Source organism: Poeciliopsis prolifica, unplaced genomic scaffold (assembly GCF_027474105.1).
Source record: "Poeciliopsis prolifica strain line A6 unplaced genomic scaffold, Auburn_PproV2 SCAFFOLD156, whole genome shotgun sequence".
Classification (NCBI taxonomy): Eukaryota; Metazoa; Chordata; class Actinopteri; order Cyprinodontiformes; family Poeciliidae; genus Poeciliopsis; species Poeciliopsis prolifica.
In genome coordinates this window covers 140604-163664 of record NW_026562531.1, presented here as the reverse complement: position 1 = coordinate 163664, position 23061 = coordinate 140604, and the positions used below count along the sequence as shown (strand labels likewise).

General features: G+C 56.4%; 1 protein-coding gene across 1 annotated transcript; it reads left to right on the top strand.

The window, feature by feature from the left end:
• Nucleotides 1-511: 511 nt before the first annotated feature.
• On the top strand, nucleotides 512-21776 carry LOC129356096 (cullin-9-like). The gene is given in 54 exon segments (XM_055025711.1): nucleotides 512-669; nucleotides 1669-2372; nucleotides 2534-2683; nucleotides 2837-3137; nucleotides 3140-3441; nucleotides 3510-3832; nucleotides 3834-3880; nucleotides 3883-3911; nucleotides 3981-4167; nucleotides 4245-4454; nucleotides 4533-4731; nucleotides 4821-5034; nucleotides 5076-5269; nucleotides 5339-5388; nucleotides 5391-5536; nucleotides 6048-6191; nucleotides 6269-6357; nucleotides 6471-6576; nucleotides 6647-6874; nucleotides 7022-7112; nucleotides 7195-7366; nucleotides 8646-8751; nucleotides 8817-8912; nucleotides 8981-9040; nucleotides 9042-9157; nucleotides 9239-9328; nucleotides 9330-9370; nucleotides 10038-10202; nucleotides 10205-10222; nucleotides 13970-13999; nucleotides 14424-14554; nucleotides 14644-14826; nucleotides 15263-15420; nucleotides 15493-15697; nucleotides 15782-15962; nucleotides 16171-16316; nucleotides 16385-16511; nucleotides 16571-16601; nucleotides 16603-16774; nucleotides 18119-18363; nucleotides 18481-18526; nucleotides 18529-18558; nucleotides 18560-18601; nucleotides 18682-18927; nucleotides 19063-19203; nucleotides 19265-19429; nucleotides 19507-19673; nucleotides 19743-19836; nucleotides 19922-19996; nucleotides 20167-20277; nucleotides 20424-20541; nucleotides 20616-20749; nucleotides 21108-21199; nucleotides 21396-21776. Coding segments are annotated over 53 exon segments (7866 nt in total). The 5' UTR covers nucleotides 512-669; nucleotides 1669-1673; the 3' UTR covers nucleotides 21619-21776.
• Nucleotides 21777-23061: the final 1285 nt, after the last annotated feature.

Genomic DNA, 23061 nt, shown 5'->3' with positions numbered 1-23061 from the left:
ACACCTGGGTTGTTTATTCTTCTTAACCTATTTCATTAGTTTGTTATTGACTTTTGTTTCAGTAATTTCTTATCAATACATTTGCTAATTGTATTTGCGCCCCCTGCTGACCAGAAACTCTGCTTCAGATCCATCAGAACCTCTGATGGATTGATGAGGACAACAGAAGCTTCACACGAACAGGAACTGTTGTCTCTGTGTTTGGTTCTGGTTCTGGTTCTGTAAACCCTGAATGTGGCCTTCTCTGCCCTCTCGTTTGAAAAAAGAACATGAAATAAAAAGTTAGAAAACATAAATATGTGAAAAAACTGTACAACACAAAACATCCTTAAAAAATAAATAAATAATAAAACTGTGACTGACAACATGATTAACATTTTAATTTGATGGCATTTCATGAGGACATCAGTTATGCATTGATCTCCGGAGAATCCAGGATCCAGCGCCATACCGATAACACGACGTCATTAACTCCTCCGAACAGAGGGCGCTACTGCGCTAACAGCTTACCGGAAGATTCGCAGAGGCGGAAGACGCGCTCCGTGGTGTGACAGTGCGCATCAAACCTGCGGCAGAACCGGGACAGAACCTACAGAACCAGGCTGGAAAAGAGAGCGCTAGGGCGAAAGAGGAAAGTGCGCGCGCAGTTGCAGGTGCGGGACTCGCCAGGTAAACCGGACTCACCGAGGAGGGGGCAGGCCCGCCGGACTCCGGTCCGGACCGGCCGACAGTGTTTTTTCCACGGTTTGTTTAGAACCAGAACCGCTCTAAGCCGCTTCCGTTTAACTTCGGGTCTGCTTCATTTGCTGTCTGTGACCGGAACCGTGAAGCTCTAGCAGCTGTTGGACCCGGTTCTGCTCAGCCGTTAGCAGGTTCTGGGGTTTAACGGAGCCGAATTCTGCCGAACATCATGGACCAGCAGACCAGAGTCTTGCGTGATCCCTGACTGCAGCAGGTTCTGGCTCCTGGCGGGTCCACACTCACAACTCTGAATCCGGAGCGGACTTCGGTGTGACGTCAGCACGTTGCGTCAACGGCAGAGGGACAGAAACACATTTAGTTGGTCAGCTAGCTAGTTAGCTTGTTAGCGGTCAAGTAAGTTAAACTACTAATTAGTTACATAATTAGATAAACAGTTAAATTTTGATCACGTGAGGAAGAAACCGTGACCTGCTGACCTGTGAAGCTGCTGCCTGATTGGCCCGTTGATTGAAGGAACCTCAGGACCTGAGTGGGGCTGGTTCTGATGAATCCAGGGTGGACTGGACTGTCCTGCTGGAGCAGGGAGGGGGGACACCAAGAAGGATGGAGGTTCTGATGGGAGAGGTTCTGGTCTGGAGGTTCTGATGGGAGAGGTTCTGGTCTGGAGGTTCTGATGGGAGAGGTTCTGGTCTGGAGGTTCTGATGGAACGGGTTCTGGTCTGGAGGTTCTGATGGGAGAGGTTCTGGTCTGGAGGTTCTGATGGAACGGGTTCTGGTCTGGAGGTTCTGATGGAACGGGTTCTGGTCTGGAGGTTCTGATGGGAGAGGTTCTGGTCTGGAGGTTCTGATGGAACGGGTTCTGGTCTGGGTCAAACTGCTCTAGACTCTGAGGATAAAACAGAACCAGGTCCAGGTCCAAGACCCGTTTTCTGTCACGTGGTCTGATGTGTGTCTCTGTTTCCATAGCAAGCATGGTGGGCGAGCGCCGCAACGGGAACCTGCTGGTCCAACTGGGGCCCAGCATGCAGGCGTACCCGGAGGAGTTGATCCGCCAGCGCCGGACCCACGACGGCCAGACGGAGTACCTGATTCGCTGGTGCCTTGTCATCATGGAGGACGGGTCCGGCTGCGGGGGCGGAGCCGGCGAGACGGGGGGCCCGAGCGGCGGAGGGACCGGCGTAGGCGGGTCCGGCGGCTCCACGTCCGGAGAAGCTAAGCCGGAGAACATCCTGATGTGGATGACGATGGAGGACGTGTTCGCCAACTGCCCAACGCTTCTGGGCAAGAGGAAGGCGGAAGCGCAGCGCCCCCTACAGCCGCAGGAGAAGCAGCGGGGCGACAAGGCGGCGGACGGAGACCCTGAGGGTGGCGAAGAGTTCCCAGCAGACGTGACATTCGACGAGGTGGAACTGTCCGATATGAAGGAGGACGTGAAGAACCTGGTGTGTCGCGCAAGGAAGCAGATGGCCAAGAAGAGCGACTTCTCCATCAACATCATGCACACCATCCACGTGCTGAGCGCCTACGCCAGCATCGGCTCGCTGGTCGGCGTCTTCAAGGAGACCGGCGCCCTCAACCTGCTGATGGAGCTGCTGTGCAACAAGGAGACGCAGACGAGGCGCAGCGCCGGCAAGATGCTCCGGGCGCTGGCCTCACACGACGCAGGTCAGGTGCATTCTGGGTAACCAGGCGGACCCGGTTAGACCCGGTTCTGTTGCTGTGGGCGGGCGGACCCGGTTAGACCCGGTTCTGTTGCTGTGGGGCGGGCGGACCTCAGCGGACCCGGTTCTGACCCGGTTCTGACCCGGTGCCCATGTCTCCCTGCAGGGAGCCGGCGTACGTCCTGCTGTCCCTCAGCCAGCAGGACGGCATCGAGCAGCACATGGACTTCGACAACCGCTTCACCCTGCTGGAGCTGTTCGCCGAGACCACGTCCTCCGAGGAGCACGGCATCTCCTTCGAGGGCATCCACCTGCCCCAGGTATCTCCACCTCACACTGTGGGTTTCAGGTTCTTTTAGAACCAGGAAAAGCTGCTGTCTGTGGGATAGCAACACAATTCTGTTAGTTTGGGTCAGGACCAGACCAAAATCAGATGGTTCTGATCTGATTCTAATCCGGTTCTGTCTGTTCAGATACCCGGGAAGTTGCTCTTCTCCCTGGTGAAGCGATACCTGTGTGTCACGTCTCTGATGGACAAGCTGAACACTGCGGGGGCGGAGACAGGCTCAGAGAGACTGGACGGTAGCCCCGCCCCCAGCACTTCAGGCTCCGCCCACCAGACAGAGCTCCTCCGCCTTCAGAAGGAGTTTGACTTCACCATGGCTATGGCCAACCTGATCTCAGAGCTGGTCCGGGTTATGGGCTGGGACCGGAACCGGAAGCCGCCCGACGTCTCTGGACGGCAGTCAGGAGGGGGCGTGGCCAGCAGCGAAGAGCGGAGGAGGAGGTGCCCCGCCCCATCCTCCGCTCCATCTTCCAGCCCCGGTTTTGCACCTCATCTGTGTCGCCAGCCGCCAGCTCCCCGGTCTCGGCGCCAGCAGCCACGCCGACCAAGAAGAGGGGCGGGAACGGCTTCAAGGCGCGGTCGGACTTCAGTAGCCGCTCGGCATATGTGGAGTACGTCCAGGACAGCCTGAAGAGCGGCATGGCGGTGCGCATGCTGGAGGACTACGAGGAGGTGAGCGCCGGCGACGAGGGCGAGTTCCGCTACAGCAACGACGGCTCGCCGCCTGTTCAGGTGAGCACCGGGACCTGCTGCGACTGTCGGCTTGGAGCCACTTCTGGATCACGCTGTGCTGTCTGCAGGTCTACTGGAACTCCCTGTCCAGAACCTACTGGGTCCACTGGCACATGGTGGAGATACTGGGCAGCGGAAGCAGCAGCCAGTCTGACAGAGAGACACAGGAGAAGGCCTCCACCCTGACCGAAACGCTCAAACTCACCGCAGGTAAGGTGGACTTCCTGGCCTCTACGCCTCCTCCTCTTCTCCTCCTCACCTCTCCACCTTCTCTGCCCCCAGTCAGCCAGACGTTCTTCTCCAAGCCACCGGGCGGCCTGTACTCGCTGCCCTACCTGACGGAGGCGCTGCAGGCGGAGCCACTGCTGCTCAGCCGAGCAGAGTGGTGGGATGCTGTTCTTCATCAAGAAGCTGGAGCCCAAGCAGCAGCAGGAGGCGCACGCTTGCTGCAGCAGAGCTTGGAGGACCAGGTGGGGCCCCTCGCCGTGTCCCCTGTCTCCGGGTTAGAGCCGGCAGACCCATCTGTGTCCTCTGTCCAGGAGGTGCTGCCAGACGATGCGTCTCTCATCGGCCTGTCCGTCCCCGGAGACGTGTCTAAGAAGCTGCTGCACTACCTGAAGCAGGTGCTGCCCTCCTGGTGCCTCGGCGACCTGCTCTGCTCCCACGCCTTCTACAAGCACTACCTGCAGCGAGGAGGAGGAAGCCTGGAGGACGAAGAGCTGCTGGGTGAGCGTTAGGTTCAGGGACCTCCTTCCTGTCCCTGCCACCCAGCTCACTCTGCTTCCCTCTACTTGTCTCTGCAGCAGAAAGCTCCCTGGCTCCACCCGCTTTAGGAGGAGGAACACAGAGCTTCACCTCCTCATCATCGGCCTCCTCTTCTTCAACTAAAGGCTCAGTCTCCAAGAAGGCCAAGAAGGAAGCTCCTCTGGACTCTGGCTGCTTGGAGACGGAGAGCGAGCTTCCCTCTGAGGACGACAGCAAGTATCCAGACGACCTGGAGGACAAGTTGAAAGGTGGGGACATCTTCATCATGATGATGAGGAGCGTCTGTCTCCATGTTGGTGATAAGGTGCCATGCCGTCTTCCTGCAGTGTTCAACAACCCGCGGGTTCAGGGGAAGAAGAGCCTCCTGGAGAAGCTGGGGGAGGTGGTGGACATCCTGAAGAAGGGAGGCTCGGCCTCAGAACCCGCCCAGCAGCTGGCCGCTGTCCTCTTCATCACTCGGCTGCTGGAGGAGAAGAGCGCACAGGACAAGAACTCCATGAGGAGCGACTCAGCCCAGACCATACGGTGAGACGCCTCAGAGTAGCCCCTGTCCAGGACATGGACTGGACCAATGACTGTCCAAGAAATAGCCTGAGCCGGTGTGTTTCTGACAGTGACAAAGTGCTGAAGCTGCTGGTGGAGCTGCTGGGTTCCTCGTCCAGGGACGTGGTTGTGAGCACGCTCAGATTGACCCACCTCCTCATGCTGAAGTACGAGTGGAGGGTGTGCTTTGCTACGGAGGGCGGGGTCAAAGCGGTCCTGTCCTGCATGCAGGAGTTTTCTACGGTGGTCCACGTGCTCCAGCTAGCGCTGGCGGTAAGACTCACCGTCTTCTCTTATGTCGTTGACAATGATGATGACGACGACAGCTGAAAGGTCAACGGTAAAGCGGCGCCAGTAAGCACGACCTGCGCAGCGTCGGCAGCAGCCTGCCGCTGTCAGAATCGGGAACCCAGATGATGCTGGAGATCTTTGCTAGCATTGGCTCAGCCACTCCCGAAGGCTCCAAGGGCCTTCTGAGCACCATCCCTTCTGCCATCGATCTCATGCTGAAGACCAAAGGGTGAGTCCTCCTTTCGAGACACAGCTCCCTGTTCTCATGACTCCCTGCTCAAACCGTTCCTCTGTGCAGCTGCATGCTGTCGGTCCGGAACGGGCTGCTCGTCATCATCATGCTCATCGCCAGCACAAGAGTCTAGCAGAGCAGCTGGTGGCTTGTGGCGTCACCGCCGTCCTGAAAAAGTGTTTGACACTGTCTAGGGCTGAGACCATGCTGGCCATCGCCCTCAACCACATCTCCATGGTGCACAAGCTGGAGAGCAAAGTACGGGTCTTGGTCATGACCATGGCCTCTTTCTCTGACTCGGACTGTTGCTGAGGTCGTTTTGCTCTTGAAAAGACCCAACATGCTACAGGACCAATGGACCGGGGAGCAGTACTAGACTGGCTTACATCATCAGGTTATTGGAGACCTGCAGGGCTCTGATTCCGGCCCAGTTCTCTTTACTCTACATCCGCTTTCAATTTTTGAATTGACTATTTCTTGACACTAGACCTCATGGGATAAATCTCCACAGTTAAGCTGATGATACTCAGTCATACCTATTCATAAATCCTGATGAGGCCAGTCAGATGATAGATTATAGGAATGTCTTGAGGAAATTAAAACCACCAGTATATAATCTGTGGGATATATATCCTGTTTACTTTAGTCTGTGAGGCAGATGCCTCATCTAGTTTATTTCATGAAGCAGCTTTATTTCTGTATTTAAGATATGCTCAAGCAACCACAGGCTCCATCTGTCCTGTTCTATGAATAAACCGGGTCGTCTTTCTCAGAGAGTCAGGACCAGCTGGACTTTAAGGACACAGAGCTGCAGATGTTGGTGGTGAGCCTGAAGGAGCTGGTGACCAAAGAGGTGATCCAGACCCTGGAGCAGCTACTGTGCGACGATACGTCCCAGCTAGAGGACGAGCGCCGACAGGTACTGGAAAAGATCTGTTCAGACCCACAGAACCAGTGGTGCCGCCGTCCAACAGCTCATCTCGTCTTTTTATGCAGGTCACCCGCAGCCGGGACACCTACCAGGACCTAGTCCGCCTGATGGAGCAGCACCGAGCTGACCGGGCGGTCCAGCTGTCCATCCTGAGGTAAGGTGCCACTGGTTCCTCTGGAGCTTTTGCTGCTTTGGTGGTCCTGTTGGTACTGCTGACAGCAGCCCCAGTGGTGCTGCTGGACCTTGTCTGACTGAATGTACCTACAGAATCCTCAACAAGTTCCTGGACAACTACGAGGAGGACATGCTGCCATGGCATGAGAGCATTGAGCCGTGTCTGTCCACTATGACGGCGTTCATCAACGACAGAGAGGTTAGCAGTGCTCCTGGTTCTGAGGTCAGAGGTCATGGTGAGAGGCTGACCTGCTTTGATGACTCCACAGGTTGTGCAACTCTTCATCCGCTTCTTGTACCGACTGGCTTCACTGAACAAGGACTATGCAGTGGTTATGTGCCGCCTGGGGACCAAGGAGTCTCTGGTGAAGGCTCTGGACAAACACAGCACCAACCTGCTGCTGGTCACTGAGCTGCGAGACCTCATCAGTGACTGTGAGAAATACGCCAGCCTCTACAAGAAGATGACCACCAGCGTGCTGGCCGGATGCATCCAGGTGGGCACCTGCAGTGTCCCTGGACCCGGAGACGCTCTGGAGAACATCTTAGCATCGTCTCCAGCAGTAAAGAGCTGAGGACCTCCGGTTCTCCAGTGATTGGCTGCTGTGAGTCATGTGCTGCCTGTGTTTCCTGTTGTGTGTCAGATGGTGCTGGGTCAGATTGAAGAGCACCGCCGCAGCCACCAGCCCATCAACATCCCTTTCTTTGACGTCTTCCTGAGGAACCTGTGCCAAGGTCAATGCAAATGTTCTTTTATGTTCATGGACAGACTGGTTTCTGAAACTGGTCTAACTGGTGTCCCTGTTGATGTTCCCAGGCTCCAGTGTGGAGCTCAAGGAGGATAAATGTTGGGAAAAGGTTGAGGTTTCCTCCAACCACCATAGAGCCAACAAGCTGACTGACAAGAACCCCAAAACCTACTGGGAGTCCAATGGGTGTACTGGCTCGCACTTCATCAACATTTACATGCACAAGGGCGTGGTCATCAGGTGGGTGTGGTTATCAGGCAGGTGTTGCCATCTTTCCATCTCAAGAGTTTTCAGGTGAATGGTTCTGTGGCTAGGCATCTTTTGTTTGGTTTTGTGGAGTGGCCGTCTGTTAGAGCTGGTCTGCCTGCCTGTGTCCGTCCATCCATCCATCGTCTGCTGCTTATCTGGGGTTGGATCGTGGGGGTAGCAGCATGAGAAGGGAGGCTCAGACTTCCCTCTCCCCAGCCACTTCTTCCAATCTCGGACAGCCAAGAAACATAGTGCCCCCACCGTGTTCTTCCCCGGGGCCTCCTCCCAGTGCAACGTGCCCGAAACACCTCACCAGGGAGGCGTCCAGCCCTGGCGAGACCTCATTGGCGACTAGGATGCCGATCTGATCTGTTCAGATCCCCCCCGATCTGAACTCCGACCTCCCAACCACGCCCCTCCCGTTGCCCACGTGAGCGTTGAAGTCCCCCAGCAGAATGAGGCAGTCCCCAGGAGGGGACTCTCCAGGACCCCCTCTAAGGACTCCAAGAAGGGTGGGTAGGCTGAACTGTCATTTGGCCCGTAAGCACAAACAACAGTCAGAACCCGTCCCCCCACCCGTAGGCGGAGGGAGGCTACTCTCTGGTTCACCAGGGTAAACCCCAACGTACAGGCGCCGAGATGGGGAGCAACAAGTCTGCCCACTCCTGCTCGACGCCTCTCACCGTGGGCAAGTCCAGAGTGGACGTACATCCGGCCCCTCTAAGGAGACTGGTTCCAGAACCGGAGCCATGCGTCGAGGTGAGACCGACTATTTCTAGCTGGAACCTCTCAGACTCACACACCAGCTCCGGCTCCTTCCCACCAGAGAGGTGACGTTCCACGACCCAAGAGCTTCTGCAACCGAGGATCGGACCGCCATCACACACTGCACCCGACCCCTGTGGCCCCTCCCATAGGTGGTGAGCCCATTGGAAGAGGGACCCATGTTTCCTCTTCGGGCTGGGCCCGGCCGGCTCCATGGGTAAAAGCCCGGCCACCAGGCTCTCGCCAACGTGTCCCACCTCCAGGCCACGCTCCAGGGTGGAGCCCCGGTGACCCGCGTCCGGGCGAGGGAACACTAAGTCCAAAGTTGCCATTCACTGTTGGGGTCTTCGGGCTGACCTGCCTGCTTTGGGTGACCCTACCAGGGGCATGAAGCCCCAGACAGCAGAGTTGCTAGGATCGTTGGGGCCCTCAGACCCCTCCTCCACGATAAGGTGGCAGCCCGAGGAGGAGCCTGACTTTTGATATTTTGTGTTTTCATGTTCAGGCAACTTGCCATCCTAGTCGCCAGTGAGGACTCGAGCTACATGCCGGCCAGGATCCTGGTTCTGGGCGGGGATGACCCAGCCAACATCAACACAGAACTCAACACGGTGAGTCTGGTTCTGGTCAGGTCAACATGGTTGGTTCCTCATCTGACCCCGCTCTGTCTTTACAGGTGAACGTCGCTGCCTCAGCCAGCCGCGTGGTTCTCCTGGAGAACATGACCCGGTTCTGGTCCATCATCCAGATCAGGGTCAAGAGATGCCAGCAGGTCAGTCTCTGCTCCTTAAATTTTCTGGGTCTCCTCCGCAGGTGTTGATCCGTCCCTCTGTGCTGCAGGGTGGCATTGACACTCGGGTCCACGGCTTTGAGGTTCTGGGTCCAAAACCCACGTTCTGGGCCCGTGTTCAAGGAGCAGCTGTGCCGCCGTACCTACCTGTTCTACAGTACCAAGGCCCATACCTGGTGTCAGGAGGTGGTGGAGGACAAGGCTCAGCTGCTGCAGCTCTTCAACAAGTACAAACTCTTCTCTGCCGTTCAACGACTGATGCTGCAGCCGCTGCTGACTCACCCGAGAACTTGGATCTGTGTGTTTAGGCTCAACAGTGCGTTGAGACACGAACAGATGTTTGCAGATCGGTTTCTGCCGGACGCTGAAGCAGCCGAAGCTCTGGGTCGGACCTGCTGGGGCTCTGATCAGCCCCATCGTCCACAGTATCACGGTGTCAGGTGACCACGTCTAACCACACACACCAATGATGTCAAGCTTTTTCTAAACTGCAGGTTTGGTCTGATGACACACCTTTTCCTTCAGTGAAGATCACTCTGTTGTGTGTTTCTCTAAGAACATTTTCCATTAAAACCTGCTAACATTATATTTTGGAGAGTGAAGCCTCTGTAAGACCAAGTCAAATACATTTATTTAGCAATCCAAGTATATTTACAGATTGGGCACGGAAATATAAAGATTAAGTAAATCAAAATGTAGAGACCAGTGGGAGGGACAAAGCCTAACAGTTCCCTGGAATCTAGCAGCCGTCTAACTTGTTAATGGTGCAGGGAACACCCTCACTGCCTCCAATATGCCACGGCTTGGTTATCCATGTATGAGACCCTCTATCTGTGGAGTGTCTACGTTACTCAGAACAATCAGGCCTCAGTGTGGATGTATTATTGAGACTTACAGATATAACTTGTTTTGAGACACTTCACTCTCTTTAGATTGTGAGCTGTGTTCTGTGTCACTGGGCCCTCCACAAGGTGTAAATATCCACAAGAGTGGTTTCTGAACTTTTAATTTGTTGATAGATCTTTCTTTTAGGAGGTTCTGCTCTGTAAATATTTCCTTAGGGAAGCTTTCTGAGCCTGAACTAACTATGCTTCATGTTCTATCCAGAATCAAAAGCATCCAGTCCGCTGTCGTGGCTTCTCAGCGAGTACCTAGAGAACTCGGAGGTGGCACGCCGCTGCAAGAGCCGAGCCGCCATCTTCAACTCCAGAGTGAGACGCCTCACTCACTTGCTGGTCCATGTGGACACGAGTTCAGCTGACGGCGAGGAGCTCAACCTCCAGCGAAGTCCAGTAAGTGAAACCAGCAAAGCTAGCTGGACCAGTTTGTGAGCTGATAAGTTGAGGTTAAGATGAAGATCAAATTAATGATTTGATGGAATACTGATCCAACAGGTTGGGTACTGATCTGAGCAGTTGGGTACTGATTTGACAGGATCATGATCCGACGGTCTGGGGTACTGATTTGTGATCTGATGGGCTCATGATCTGACAGGTTAATGATCCAATAGGTTGGGTACTGATCTGAATGGTTAATGATCTGAAGGTCTGCGGTACTCAGGGTTTCCCCCAGTTATTATAAGCCTGGCGGAGAGCCAGACTTTACTTGCCCCCACCTGCCAGGCGAAGTGTTGCTTGTTTTTAGTAAAATAAATTGCTTACATTTTTTGCTTACAAAATTCTAAGCCGCACTGCAAGCATCTCTTGCGCTGAGCATTGTACTGGCGGAGCAGAGTTATTCCTAAAAGATACGTTAATAGTTGATGCATTTAAAGCCTGGAGCGCAGACCAGTCACACTGCTGGTGCCTCCTTGCACTGGCTCAAGTGCCATCGCTGCTTGATATCTGAAGTTTACTTCAGATTGCACGCGCCTCCTTTCGCTCAAACTGGACACAGATTGGCCTGTATGGATATTTACATCAACCCCCTGTGAGGAATTATGTTTCTTCTGAGAACTCTACATCAAGGCAGGAGATTGAAATCCACTGCGTTAGCTTGTGCAGTTCTATGGTGGAACCTGCAGTCGCTCTTTCAGAGGTGCGCATTGAGCAAGTGCTGAGAATGATTTATCTTTAATCCTCACAAGAGCAAAGGATGATGTGTGGTGCTCACATCTGAACTTGCTGCCAGGGCCTGGCTCTGGTTCTGCACTGATCCGGTTCTTGGATGTGGTGCCGGTGGCCCGGTGCAGCAGTGGTTAAGCGGTTCAGCCTGTGGAGGAGCTTTCACACTTGCCTCGTAGTCGCGCTTCACTCTGGTTTTATTTATCTTACGATCATTTTTTTCTTATTTTTACAGTTACACAATGCATCAAACCATATCAACTGTTTAGTCAGCCAGTCAGCGGCGGCTGACTGGCCAGATAAACTCGTCCCATAAAGCTCAGGGAACGAAACAGTTTCTGTGGCGCTTATGAAAAAACAACGTACATCAAATGGAAGGGCGACTAAAGCCACATGAATTAAATCTTCTCGTTTGTCCCTCAGTATCCAGCAGAGATGTGCAGTTCAGTGGATTTAGCTCATCCTGCAGGGCCGGTCCAAGGCTGTCTGAGGCCTGGAGCAGAATTTGACTAAATGGCCTCTTTTGCTTAGAACATGAGCATCACTAACAACATTTCAACATGGATTCAGTGAAGTCTGGGAGAAGGGAGTCATTTAACTGGCCAACCTAAAAAGCAATCGGTTATAATTGTCGTTTACTGAGACGTATTTGTGAATAGAGCTCAAACTCACAGCATTAGATTGTAGCGGTGTTAACAAAACCATTTAACTGAAGATTGTGGCAAATGAATGATCGAAATATTGGGGGGCGGGGCACGACCGGTAGACCAGGGTATGAACATTAGACAGGGAGAGCAATTTGGGGTATTTACGGAAAAATGGTAAAAAGAAATAAAATACAATTGCAGGAAGGGGGGAAAAAACAATGGTAGTTTTCCTGCCGAAACGGGAGACTTGACAGGTGTTCCTTGCCCAGTTATTTATAGATTGTGTCCATGTTGGCAACGGGATTTGGTACCTTCGTTCATCACACTGAAAAACTACCGAACATGAGCCGCCGCGACGCTCCGCCGCCGCCGCGACGCTCCGCCGCGACGCTCCGCCGCCGCCGCGACGGACCACTGACACGCCGTCCACTGACACGATTCCGTCCACTGAAACGATTCCGTCCACTGACACGCCGTCCCTCCACTGACACGCCGTCCCTCCACTGACACGCCGTCCACAGACACGCCGTCCCTCCACTGACACGCCGTCCCTCCACTGACACGCCGTCCCTCCACCACTGACACGATTCCGTCCACTGACACGCCGTCCCTCCACTGACACGCCGTCCCTCCACTGACACGCCGTCCACAGACACGCCGTCCCTCCACTGACACGCCGTCCCTCCACTGACACGCCGTCCACTGACACACCGTCTGTCCACTGACACGCCGTCCACTGACACGCCGTCTGTCCACTGACACACCGTCTGTCCACTGACACGCCGTCCACTGACACGCCGTCTGTCCACTGACACGCCGTCCATCCACTGACACGCCGTCCATCCACTGACACGCCGTCCCTCCACTGACACGATTCCGTCCACTGACACGCCGTCCACTGACACGCCGTCTGTCCACTGACACGCCGTCCCTCCACTGACACGCCGTCCACTGACACACCGTCTGTCCACTGACACGCCGTCCATCCACTGACACGCCGTCCATCCACTGACACGCCGTCCCTCCACTGACACGATTCCGTCCACTGACACGCCGTCCACTGACACGCCGTCTGTCCACTGACACGCCGTCCCTCCACTGACACGATTCCGTCCACTGACACGCCGTCCACTGACACGCCGTCCCTCCACTGACACGCCGTCCACTGACACGCCGTCCCTCCACTGACACGCCGTCCACTGACACGCCGTCCCTCCACTGACACGCCGTCCACTGACACGCCGTCCCTCCACTGACACGCCGTCCACTGACACGCCGTCCCTCCACTGACACGCCGTCCACTGACACGCCGTCCCTCCACTGACACGCCGTCCACTGACACGCCGTCCCTCCACTGACACGCCGTCCACTGACACGCCGTCCCTCCACTGACACGCCGTCCACTGACACGCCGTCCCTCCACTGACACGCCGTCCCTCCACTGACAGGTGGAACCTGGGATTGCGTCTCGTTGTCACGGCTGCTTCTTACCAGGTTTGCTTCTCAGGGTGGTGGAGAATCGGTGGACATTTTGAAAAGACGCGGGCTGATAGCAGCTCATGTGGCTGCGCGTTCATGGGTCCTTCGGCTCCCGCCACTACAATTTAGCTGACTTTAATATTTCCTGTTTTATTTTGGTAATTATTGTTACACTTTGTGTCTATCGGGCAGTTATCGGTTCAATACGGCCAAATATGGGACGACTCGGTATTTTACAGGACGGGTGGCAGCCAGATCCAGGGCTGCTGAGGTGCAGGGCTACAATCGACACAGGCTGAAACGTGGAATCACATTTAGCAGCATTGATCATCTCAATAAACACATGTTGCATTTATATGTCTGTGGTCTGGGTTAAAATATTAGCATTTGTGGGGCCCTGGAGGTCCTGATGAGGCTCCTGACGCTTTAGGGAGTAAGCAGAAGAAAAAATAATAACAGATTTTTATTTTAATTGTATTTTTCATCTGTTGTTCTTAAGATTCTGTAGTTTAAACAGCGTTTGACAGACGATGTCTTTCAGTAACATGTTATCAATCAGTCATATCTTCTAATTCAAACCCACAGTGGACCACCTCAAGAAGTCTTCTGGGGGAAACCCTCGGTACTGATCCGACGGGTCAGGGATCCAATGTGGAAGTTACTGATCCCAGTGCCTATCAGGTTAATTATCTGATGGGTTGCGTTATTGAGCCAATGGTTTGGATTAGTGATCCGACTGGTCCAGTTACTGATCCGATTTGTTCATCATCTGAACGCCAAGCGGGGCAGAATGAGAACTCCCTCACCCCCGGGGCAGTTTGGAGACTAAAGGAGTTTGTTTTGTTTGCAGAGGTTCTGAACCGGAGCAAAGAGCTGAAGAGTGAGTATGAGCTCGGTTCTGAAGACGTTTGTTTTTTCTTTTGCTCCCATTTCATTGGTCCCGATGAGGCCAGGATCCTGGCACGGCTCCCCCTGCTGGATGGAGGACACTGAGCGGGTTGTTAATCTGCCGTGTCGACACAAGAGGGCGCTGCTCACCAAATAAAACCCTGCAGGTCTAAAGGCATCCAGCAGGGCGCGCCTGAACCCACCAAACCACTCAGCTTCGTTCAGATGTGGCCATGTTTTTCTTTGAGTTTCAACCACTGAGCTCCTCCCATGGTGGTTCCGGTTCTGATCCGGTTCCCGGTGAGAGGGAAGCAGAGGAAAGAGCCGCAGCCTGGCTTAACTTTTATTGTTTGTGTTTGTGGCTGCGGTTTTCTGTTTCTCACCCCGCTCCATTCAACAAACCGTTTGTCTTCTAGATGGGAAAGAGGGTAAAAACAAAGACTCTGCTGCCTCTTCCTCCTCGTCTTCATCCAAGCCTAAGGTGAAGAGCGGCAGCAGCAGCATTGCAGGCATCGCCCTCTGTTGGCAGGGAGTGGTGCAGCGGCAGGTAAAGCCACACCACTGTAAACCCTGTCATCTGTCCTGTTCAGTCATGAACTTTGAACTCTGCATCATGTGATTCACTCGCTCCACCAGGTCAAGAAGTTCCTGGAGTCCAGCTGCAGCCTGCCGGACTTTGTGGAGCGTTATCGTACTCTGTACCTGCGCCTGAAGAACGCCATGGAGGAGCTGTTTGGACAGCAGACGGCCTTCGTCCTCGCTCTGAGACACGGCTTCTCTGCCGCGCTGCTGCAGCTCTCCATCCTCAGAGCCATGCACGTGAGTCCAGAACCGGCCGGGTCTAATCAGGAGGGTCCGGCTGAAGGCTGCTGTGGAGGAATGACTTGCTTCAGGGTGATGGGGCCCCATTCTGATGGGTCCAGCCTGTCAAGCTGTCTCCATTCGTGATCCATTCGTGATCCACGAATGGATCCTTTCGCTCTTCCCTCCAACCATCGGTTTAGTTTTGTTCAAGGTGTGTCTGTGTTTGGACCGATGTCCCTTGTCCTCACTGGTAACAAATATTACCAGTGAGGTAATATCGGTTACCAGTGAGACGTCAGTGAACCAGACGACGGTTCTGTGTACGGAGCAGATGTTTATTTTGTCCAAATTAGACGGAGATAATCCAGAACTAGCTCAGATTTAATCCAGGTTGCTTTAAGCCAGGCTTTTACAGGCTCAAGTTTTCTTTCCTCACTTCCTGTGTCTGCAGGTCAGTGAGCGTTTCGCTCAGTACATCGACCACATGATCCAGGCCAGCGCGGCGCCCTCTGGTGGAGTGGAGACGCTGCAGCGCCTGCAGCAGTTCCTGGAGCCGATGCTCTTCCTGTCGGGCCTGGAGCTGGCCAACACCTTCGAGCATTTCTACAGGTAGGAATGCCCCAACAGAACCGGCCCGGTTCCACAGTGGCGATGAAACTCCGCCCCCTCCTACCTGTGCAGGTACTACCTCGGGGACCGGCTGCTCGCCCAGGGCAACGTGTGGCTGGAGAGCGCTGTGATCGACCAGATAGGCAGCTGCTTCCCGAGTCGCTTCCCTCAGCAGATGCTGAAGAACCTGAGCGAGTCGACAGAGCTGCAGCAGGAGTTCCACCTGTACCGGCTGCAGCAGCTGGACCGCCACCTGCAGGAGCAGGACCAGGACCAGGTAGGGTTAGGTCCGCAGGCTGCATGGGGCGCCAGGGGGCGCCACCAGCCTCCTGCCTCCATTTTTCTTCTCCTGTTGCCGCAGGTCATGGAAGACTGGGTGGAAGACTGGGTGGAGTCTGAGGAGGAGGCGGAGGTCCAGGTTCTGGTTCTGTCTCCACGGTGCTGGGCCGTGTCCTCAGGCTGCTTCCTGGATGAACCGGCCAAACATTTTCCAGTTGAACTCTGCTCCTACCTGAACCACTTCACCCAGTTCTACAGCCACAGTGAGTTCCAGTTCACCCAGTGAGGCCCGACTCTGGGCGAACTGGTTCATCTCTGCTTTTCGTTCCTCCTGGATTAAACCAGGATAACCACTGAGGTTTAGCAGGTTCTGTTTGGCTGTGGTTCTGTTGCTGCTCTGGAGCCGGCTGTACTTTAGAGCAGAGGTGAAGAGCAGGTTGTGGTTGAGGCTCGGTCCTCCCGTGTCTGCAGGTCAGTCCATGTACAGCCTGAGTCACTCGAAGCCTCGGCGGCTGCAGTGGACCTGGCTGGGCCACGGCGAGCTGCGGATGGGCGGCTGGACACTGCACGTCTCCACGCTGCAGATGTTCATCCTGCTGCGCTTCAACGATCAGGAGGTGAGGATCCGGCCGAGTCTCGGTGCCGCCGTGGTTCTGGTGGGTTCTGACCCACCGTGTGTCTGCAGGAGGTCCGAGTGCAGCAGCTGCTGCAGGAGAGCGGCCTGTCTGCTGCTGTGCTGCTGCACGCTCTGCAGCCGCTCATCGCAGACGGAGGACCTTTGACCTGCAGCTCTGAGGAGGAGCCCAGCACAGGTAAGAGCTGCAGCCTTGATCCTCCTCCTCTTCCTCTCTAACCTTCCTCCCGTCCCCAGCTGTGCTGCAGCTGAACCAGCAGGTGGCGTCCCAGCCTGCAGGGCGTGCCTACGTCGCTGCAGCTGCTGCCGCGGCAGACGTACCTGAATGTGAACGAGGACGCGGCGGGAACTCTGGAAAGGAAGAGGAACTTCATCTACTGCCTGATCGTCCACATCATGAAGCAGGAGAAGGAGATGCACATCGACAACCTGGTGTTCAAGGTCAGCTGCTGCCCCGCCCTGCTGCCCCACTGCACTGCTGCCCCACTGCACTGTTGCCCCACTGCACTGCTGCCCCGCCCTGTTGCCCCACTGCACTGTTGCCCCACTGCACTGCTGCCCCACTGCCCTGTTGCCCCACTGTACTGCTGCCCCACTGCACTGTTGCCCCACCCTGTTGCCCCACTGCACTGCTGCCCCGCCCTGTTGCCCCACTGCACTGTTGCCCCACTGCACTGCTGCCCCACTGCCCTGTTGCCCCACTGTACTGCTGCCCCACTGCACTGTTGCCCCACTGCACTGCTGCCCGCCCTGTTGCCCCACTGCACTGTTGCCCCACTGCACTGCTGCCCCACTGCCCTGTTGCCCACTGCACTGTTGCCCCACTGCACTGCTGCCCCACCCTGTTGCCCCACTGCACTGCTGCCCCACCCTGCTGCCCCACTGCACTGTTGCCCCACCCTGTTGCCCCACTGCACTGCTGCCCCACTGCACTGTTGCCCCACTGCACTGCTGCCCCACCCTGTTGCCCCACTGCACTGCTGCCCCACCCTGTTGCCCCACTGCACTGCTGCCCCACCCTGTTGCCCCACTGCACTGCTGCCCCGCCCTGCTGCCCCACTGCACTGTTGCCCCACTGCACTGCTGCCCCGCCCTGCTGCCCCACTGCACTGTTGCCCCACTGCACTGCTGCCCCTGCCCTGTTGCCCCACTGTACTGCTGCCCCACTGCACTGTTGCCCCACCCTGTTGCCCCACTGCACTGCTGCCCCGCCCTGTTGCCCCTGCACTGCTGCCCCACTGCCCTGTTGCCCCACTGTACTGTTGCCCCACTGCACTGCTGCCCCGCCCTGCTGCCCCACTGCACTGTTGCCCCACTGCACTGTTGCCCCACTGCACTGTTGCCCCACTGCACTGCTGCCCGCCCTGTTGCCCCACTGCACTGCTGCCCACGCCCTGTGCCCCACTGTACTGCTGCCCCACTGCACTGTTGCCCCACCCTGTTGCCCACTGCACTGCTGCCCGCCCTGTTGCCCCACTGCCTGCTGCCCCACTGCCCTGTTTGCCCCACTGTACTGTTGCCCCACTGCACTGCTGCCCCGCCCTGCTGCCCCACTGCACTGTGCCCCACTGCACTGTTGCCCCACTGCACTGTTGCCCCACTGCACTGCTGCCCCGCCCTGTTGCCCCACTGCACTGCTGCCCCGCCCTGTTGCCCCACTGCACTGCTGCCTTCTTTATTTAGGATCCACATGATTCTCGTACATAAACTCAAATGAAGTAAAAAATAGGTAATAACTTCCGGAGGCGGATGACGGCGGTCTGAACGTCTGGGCTCCTGCTGCAGGTCATGGACTCGTGCCAGAAGCAGGAAGCGGCTCGCTCTCCGGGCGGCGGCCGCTTCGGCTGCAGCACCGGCGACGTCCTGTCCTGCATCATGCACGTCATCAACAAGGGCTGCGTCCGCCGCAATGACGACAACCCGCACATCGTGGAGTTCGTCCCCGAAGATCCGGCCACGCCCCAGAAGGGCCACGCCCAGTTCTCCTTCGGCCGCGCCGGCTCCAGGAAGGACAGCGTGGCCGACATCAGGTGCGACCCCCGACCCCGCAGGTCTGCTGTCCACAAGGGACACGCGTCACGAAGCCTCCGACGGCCGTCTGTCCCTCGCTGGACATTTGTACGTCTCATCCTGTCTTCGTGTTCCAGTCTGGTACCGGCGCCGCGGCAGTTTGAGGACGGGGTTCTGGACTCGGGTCCCTGTTCTCGATGGGCCGGACGATGACCCCAGGAGGAAGTCCGTCAGCTGATGCGGCGGACGGTCCAGCAGGTCAGACTTGGTCACCGCCGACCCGGGCCTCGCTCCCGGCGGTCCCCGTCCCGCGTTGCCATCTCTCCCTGTCCCCGCAGGTGTCGGCGACCCTCAGCCTGGACTCGGACCGGGCCGAACACCTGCTGATCCACTGCAGGTGGAACGTGGACCAGCTGGTGCAGCGATACACCGACGATCCCGACGCCCTCATCATGGCCGCCGGCCTCACCTGCAGGAACCCGCTGCCGCCGAGCCCCGCCCCTTCCTGCCCCGTCTGCCTGGGGCCCAGGAACCCCGACGCCGAGCCCGTCCCCACGCTGAGCTGCATGCACTACTGCTGCCGGGTCAGAACCGCCCTGAAGCCGCCGCGGTCTGAGACGGAGTGTGTGTGTGTGTGTTCTGTGTGTGAATCTCTGTGTGTGTGTGTGTGTTTGTGTGTGTGTGTGTGTTCTGTGTGCTAATCTGTGTGTGTGTTGCAGTCGTGCTGGCAGGAGTACCTGACGGCGCGGATCGAACAGAACCTGGTCATGAACTGCAACTGTCCGATCACGGACTGCCAGGCCCGGCCCACCTCCCAGTTCTTCCTGGGCATCCTGACGGACAGGGACACCGTCGCCAAGGTAACGCCGCCCGCCGCCGCCCGGCGGCGTCCGCGCTCTGACCCCGCTCTCCTCTGCGCAGTACGAGAACGCCTTGCTCAGAGGCTACGTGGAGTGCTGCTCCAACCTGACGTGGTGCACCAACCCCCAGGGCTGCGACCAGATCCTGTGCAAGGAGGCCGTGGGCAGCATGGGCACCTGCTCCCGCTGCTGCTGGTCCTCCTGCTTCAGCTGCAACTTCCCCGAGGTCAGAGGTCACGCGCAGGGCGAGTCGGGAGCCGCTTCCCGGCCCGGGGCCGCTGACCTCCTGACCTCTGCCCCCAGGCCCACTACCCGGCCAGCTGCAGCCACATGTCCCAGTGGATGGACGACGGCGGTTTCTACGAGGGGATGAACATGGAGGCGCAGAGCAAACATCTGGCCAAGCTGATCTCCAAGCGCTGCCCCAGCTGCCAGGCGCAGATCGAGAAGAACGAGGCTGCCTGCAGTACGTGACCGAGAGGAAGACCATGGTGGTGATGAAGGTGATGAAGGTGATGAAGGTCTCTGTCTGTTCCCAGCATGACCTGCGCCAAATGTAACCACGGCTTCTGCTGGCGCTGCCTGAAACCATGGAAACCCACACATAAAGATTACTACAACTGCTCCGCCATGGTTGGTCGACTCGCCGCCACGCCGCCACGCGCCTCGGCCAATCAGAGAGCAGCAAGCGCTCACTGTCTGTCCCTCCTTCCTACAGGTGAGTAAAGCGGCTCGGCAGGAGAAGAAGTTCCAGGACTACAACGAGAGATGCACCTTCCACCACCAGGCCAAGGTACGGACCGGAACCAGACCCGGAACCTGAACTAGAACTAGAACCGCTCCAGTATGTGGATCGGGCAGAGTTCAACATCAGAACCAAACGGAGCAGTGCGGCGTGGCGTCCCGCAGGGGGCGCCGTGCCAGTCCTCCACACAGCATCTGGAAGTTCTGTTTGTGCTGCAGGACTTTGCCGTCGGCCTGGAGAGCAAAGTGTCGGCCATCAACGAGGCTCTGCAGATGAAGTCGCTGACCTTCGTCATCGACGCCTGCAAAGTCCTGGCTCAGGCCAGAAAGGTAGCTTCCTCTTCCTGTTGGCCCGTCGAGCGGGAGCGTGTTCCGGCGGGAGCGTGATCCGGCGGGAGCGTGTTCCGGCGGGAGCGTGTTCCGGCGGGAGCGTTCCAGTGGGAATGCACTAGCTATGTCCTGCTCTGTGTCTGCAGGTGCTGGCCTACTCCTGCGTCTACAGCTACTACAACCAGGAGACGGAGAAGATGGACGTGATGGAGCAGCAGACGGAGGCGCTGGATCTCCACACCAACGCCCTGCAGATCCTGCTGGGTGAGACTCGGCCTCAGCCACAGGCACAGCTGCAGGCCTCACTGGTGACTGGGTTTACTGGTTTCTGTGTTCAGAGGAGACTCTGCTGCAGTGCACTGACCTGGCCTCCTGCGTCCGGCTGCTCAAACCAGAACATCTGAACACGGGCCTGGAGCTGATCCGCCGCATCCAGGAGCGCCTGCTGGCCATCCTGCAGCACTCCACCCAGGTGCCTGTCCAGACCCACCGCACCGCAGGAAACACTTTAATCCAGATTAAAACCTCCTGAAGACGGATTAATGTGAGCTGTGGTAAATCGGTTTAGGTCCCTGTCTCGGTCCGACTCCAGGCAGCCGCGGCGCCACCCGGAGGGCGTCGGGAGGATTCCGGTTGGAATCCTGCAGATCTAGTACAAACTGTTTCAGGAGCTTCAGCGATTGGCTGCTGCTCTCGGGACGCCATCTTGGAACCCGTGATCTCTAAACCTTCAAAACGAATCCAGTTTGATCCAGTCACTGGTAGTGCAGTTTAAACCAGTTTCCAGTGTGAACTCTCCAGTCTGACTCGGTGATGTGTTTCTGGTCCAGGACTTCAGGGTCGGCTACCAGACCAAGAACGGCCAGGAGTCCGAGACCACGCAGGCGACCAGCCTGTCCAACCACACGGACACCAACAAACGGTGCTGGACCTGTCCTCACCTGTCCTCACCTGTCCTCACCTGTCCCTCTATCTCAGCTTGTAGGTCTCCTGATCCTAGATCAGTTTCACACGTTTAGACAACCCATCAGACGCTTCCTGCATCTGATTGGTTCAGATGCAGGAATCAATCAGATGCAGGTGAGGGACAGGTGTGTCTCACCTGTGGTTTCCGTCAGGTCCAAGTCCAACCGCGGGTCGGACTCTGGAGATTCGGACAACAACACGTACAACGGCGAGGAGGGGGGCGAGGAGGCGGAGGACGACGATGACGAGTACGACGAAGAGTACGTTCCCGAGTGGCACGAAGACTACGACGAAGACGACATCGACGAGGACGACTTCTTCTCCGACGACGACGAGTCCGAGAACCTGGAGAGGGACTTCAGCCCCTTCGACTGAGCCGGGTCAGAACTCGAGGAGGCGAGGACGAAGCCCCGCCCCTTGAGGACATTTGGGCCGGGGGAACGATCCGGTCCTCCCCTGACCCCTGACCCCGGACCTCCCTCGCTGCACTCGCTTTCACTTTCTGATTCTGTTCTCTTTAGGCCAAAGTACAGGACGGGACGCGGCAGAACCGGTCCGAGTCCAGTTTCAGTTTCAGAGGAACCGGTTTGCACCACTCTGATTCCACCACAGCTAAAAGCTAGGCTGGTTTGAAACCAGATTAAACCAGTTTGAAGTAGTCTGAGACCGGTTCACACTGATCAGACCAGTGAACCTGTCTGAAAACAATGTAATCTCAGACCGGTTTGAACCCGTTTGAACCCGGTGTCAACGGGTCCAAAGGGATCTGGAACCAGGCTAAGATAAAGCCAGTCTGAACAGACCTGGAATCAGTTTCTGGGAAACCATCTTAAAACCCATTTGATGCTGACTTAAACTGGTTTGAGACCAGATTGTTGTCTCTGAAACCGGTTTACAGTTGTCCAGTCTAATCCTGTTTGATTCCGGTGTAAACTGGTTACAGACCAGTTTACACCCACCACTTGAAGACTGGTTTGATCAAAAGTAGAAGCCATTTAAGTCAGATTGGTGTAAACTGGTGTGGAACCAGTTTTGTCTGTGTGAACTGGTGGAACCGGGTCTTCGGTTTGTTCTGCTCCTGAAGCTCAGACCCGTCCGATATTCTGGACCTCCTCTGGAATCGTCGACGTCCCGCTGCTTCTTTCCTTGGACCGGACCGGACCGGACCGGACCGACCCCCGCCCCGCCTCACGTTCTGCCTTGGTCTGGTTCTGACGAACCCGGCCCCCACCTGAGGGACGCGCCGCCTCCTGCCGCCTCGGTCAGAGTTTTACCTGAGGGGAGGTTTCTATGCACCTGAGGCCCGCGGTACCGAGCGGCGCCGCTGCAGTGACTCGGTTCTGTCAGAGTTTGGGTCGTAGTTCTGGAGTCGGGTATCTGATACTCCAGCTCCTTATTTTGCTGTAATTTTGAGAGATCATATATTCATAATGTTCTACAATGTTCTGTTTCCTTCAGCCAGCAAACAAAATAAAAGCTTTTCTGCAGCGCTGCATCCGACTCTGCTCCTGTTCTACAGAACCACCAGAACCTTTAGGTACTTACACTGAGATCAGCTGTTCTGGGTCCAGATGGTGGTGATGTCACGGCTCTGGTTGAAGGTCATTGGAGGAGCCTCTGCTTCCTTCTGTGATCTCAGAGACGTTGGGTCAGATATTAGGAAGAGACTGCTGACCTCTACGGATCCGGTTCTGGCTCCTCCAGCGGTCCAGAAGTTCTGCAGAACAAAGCGGTCCTCATCAGAAACAGACGGACTCTACCTGACCCAGTGGTTTTGTTCCCTCATGGAGCTGCACCTGGTTCTGATGGGTCAGGTGG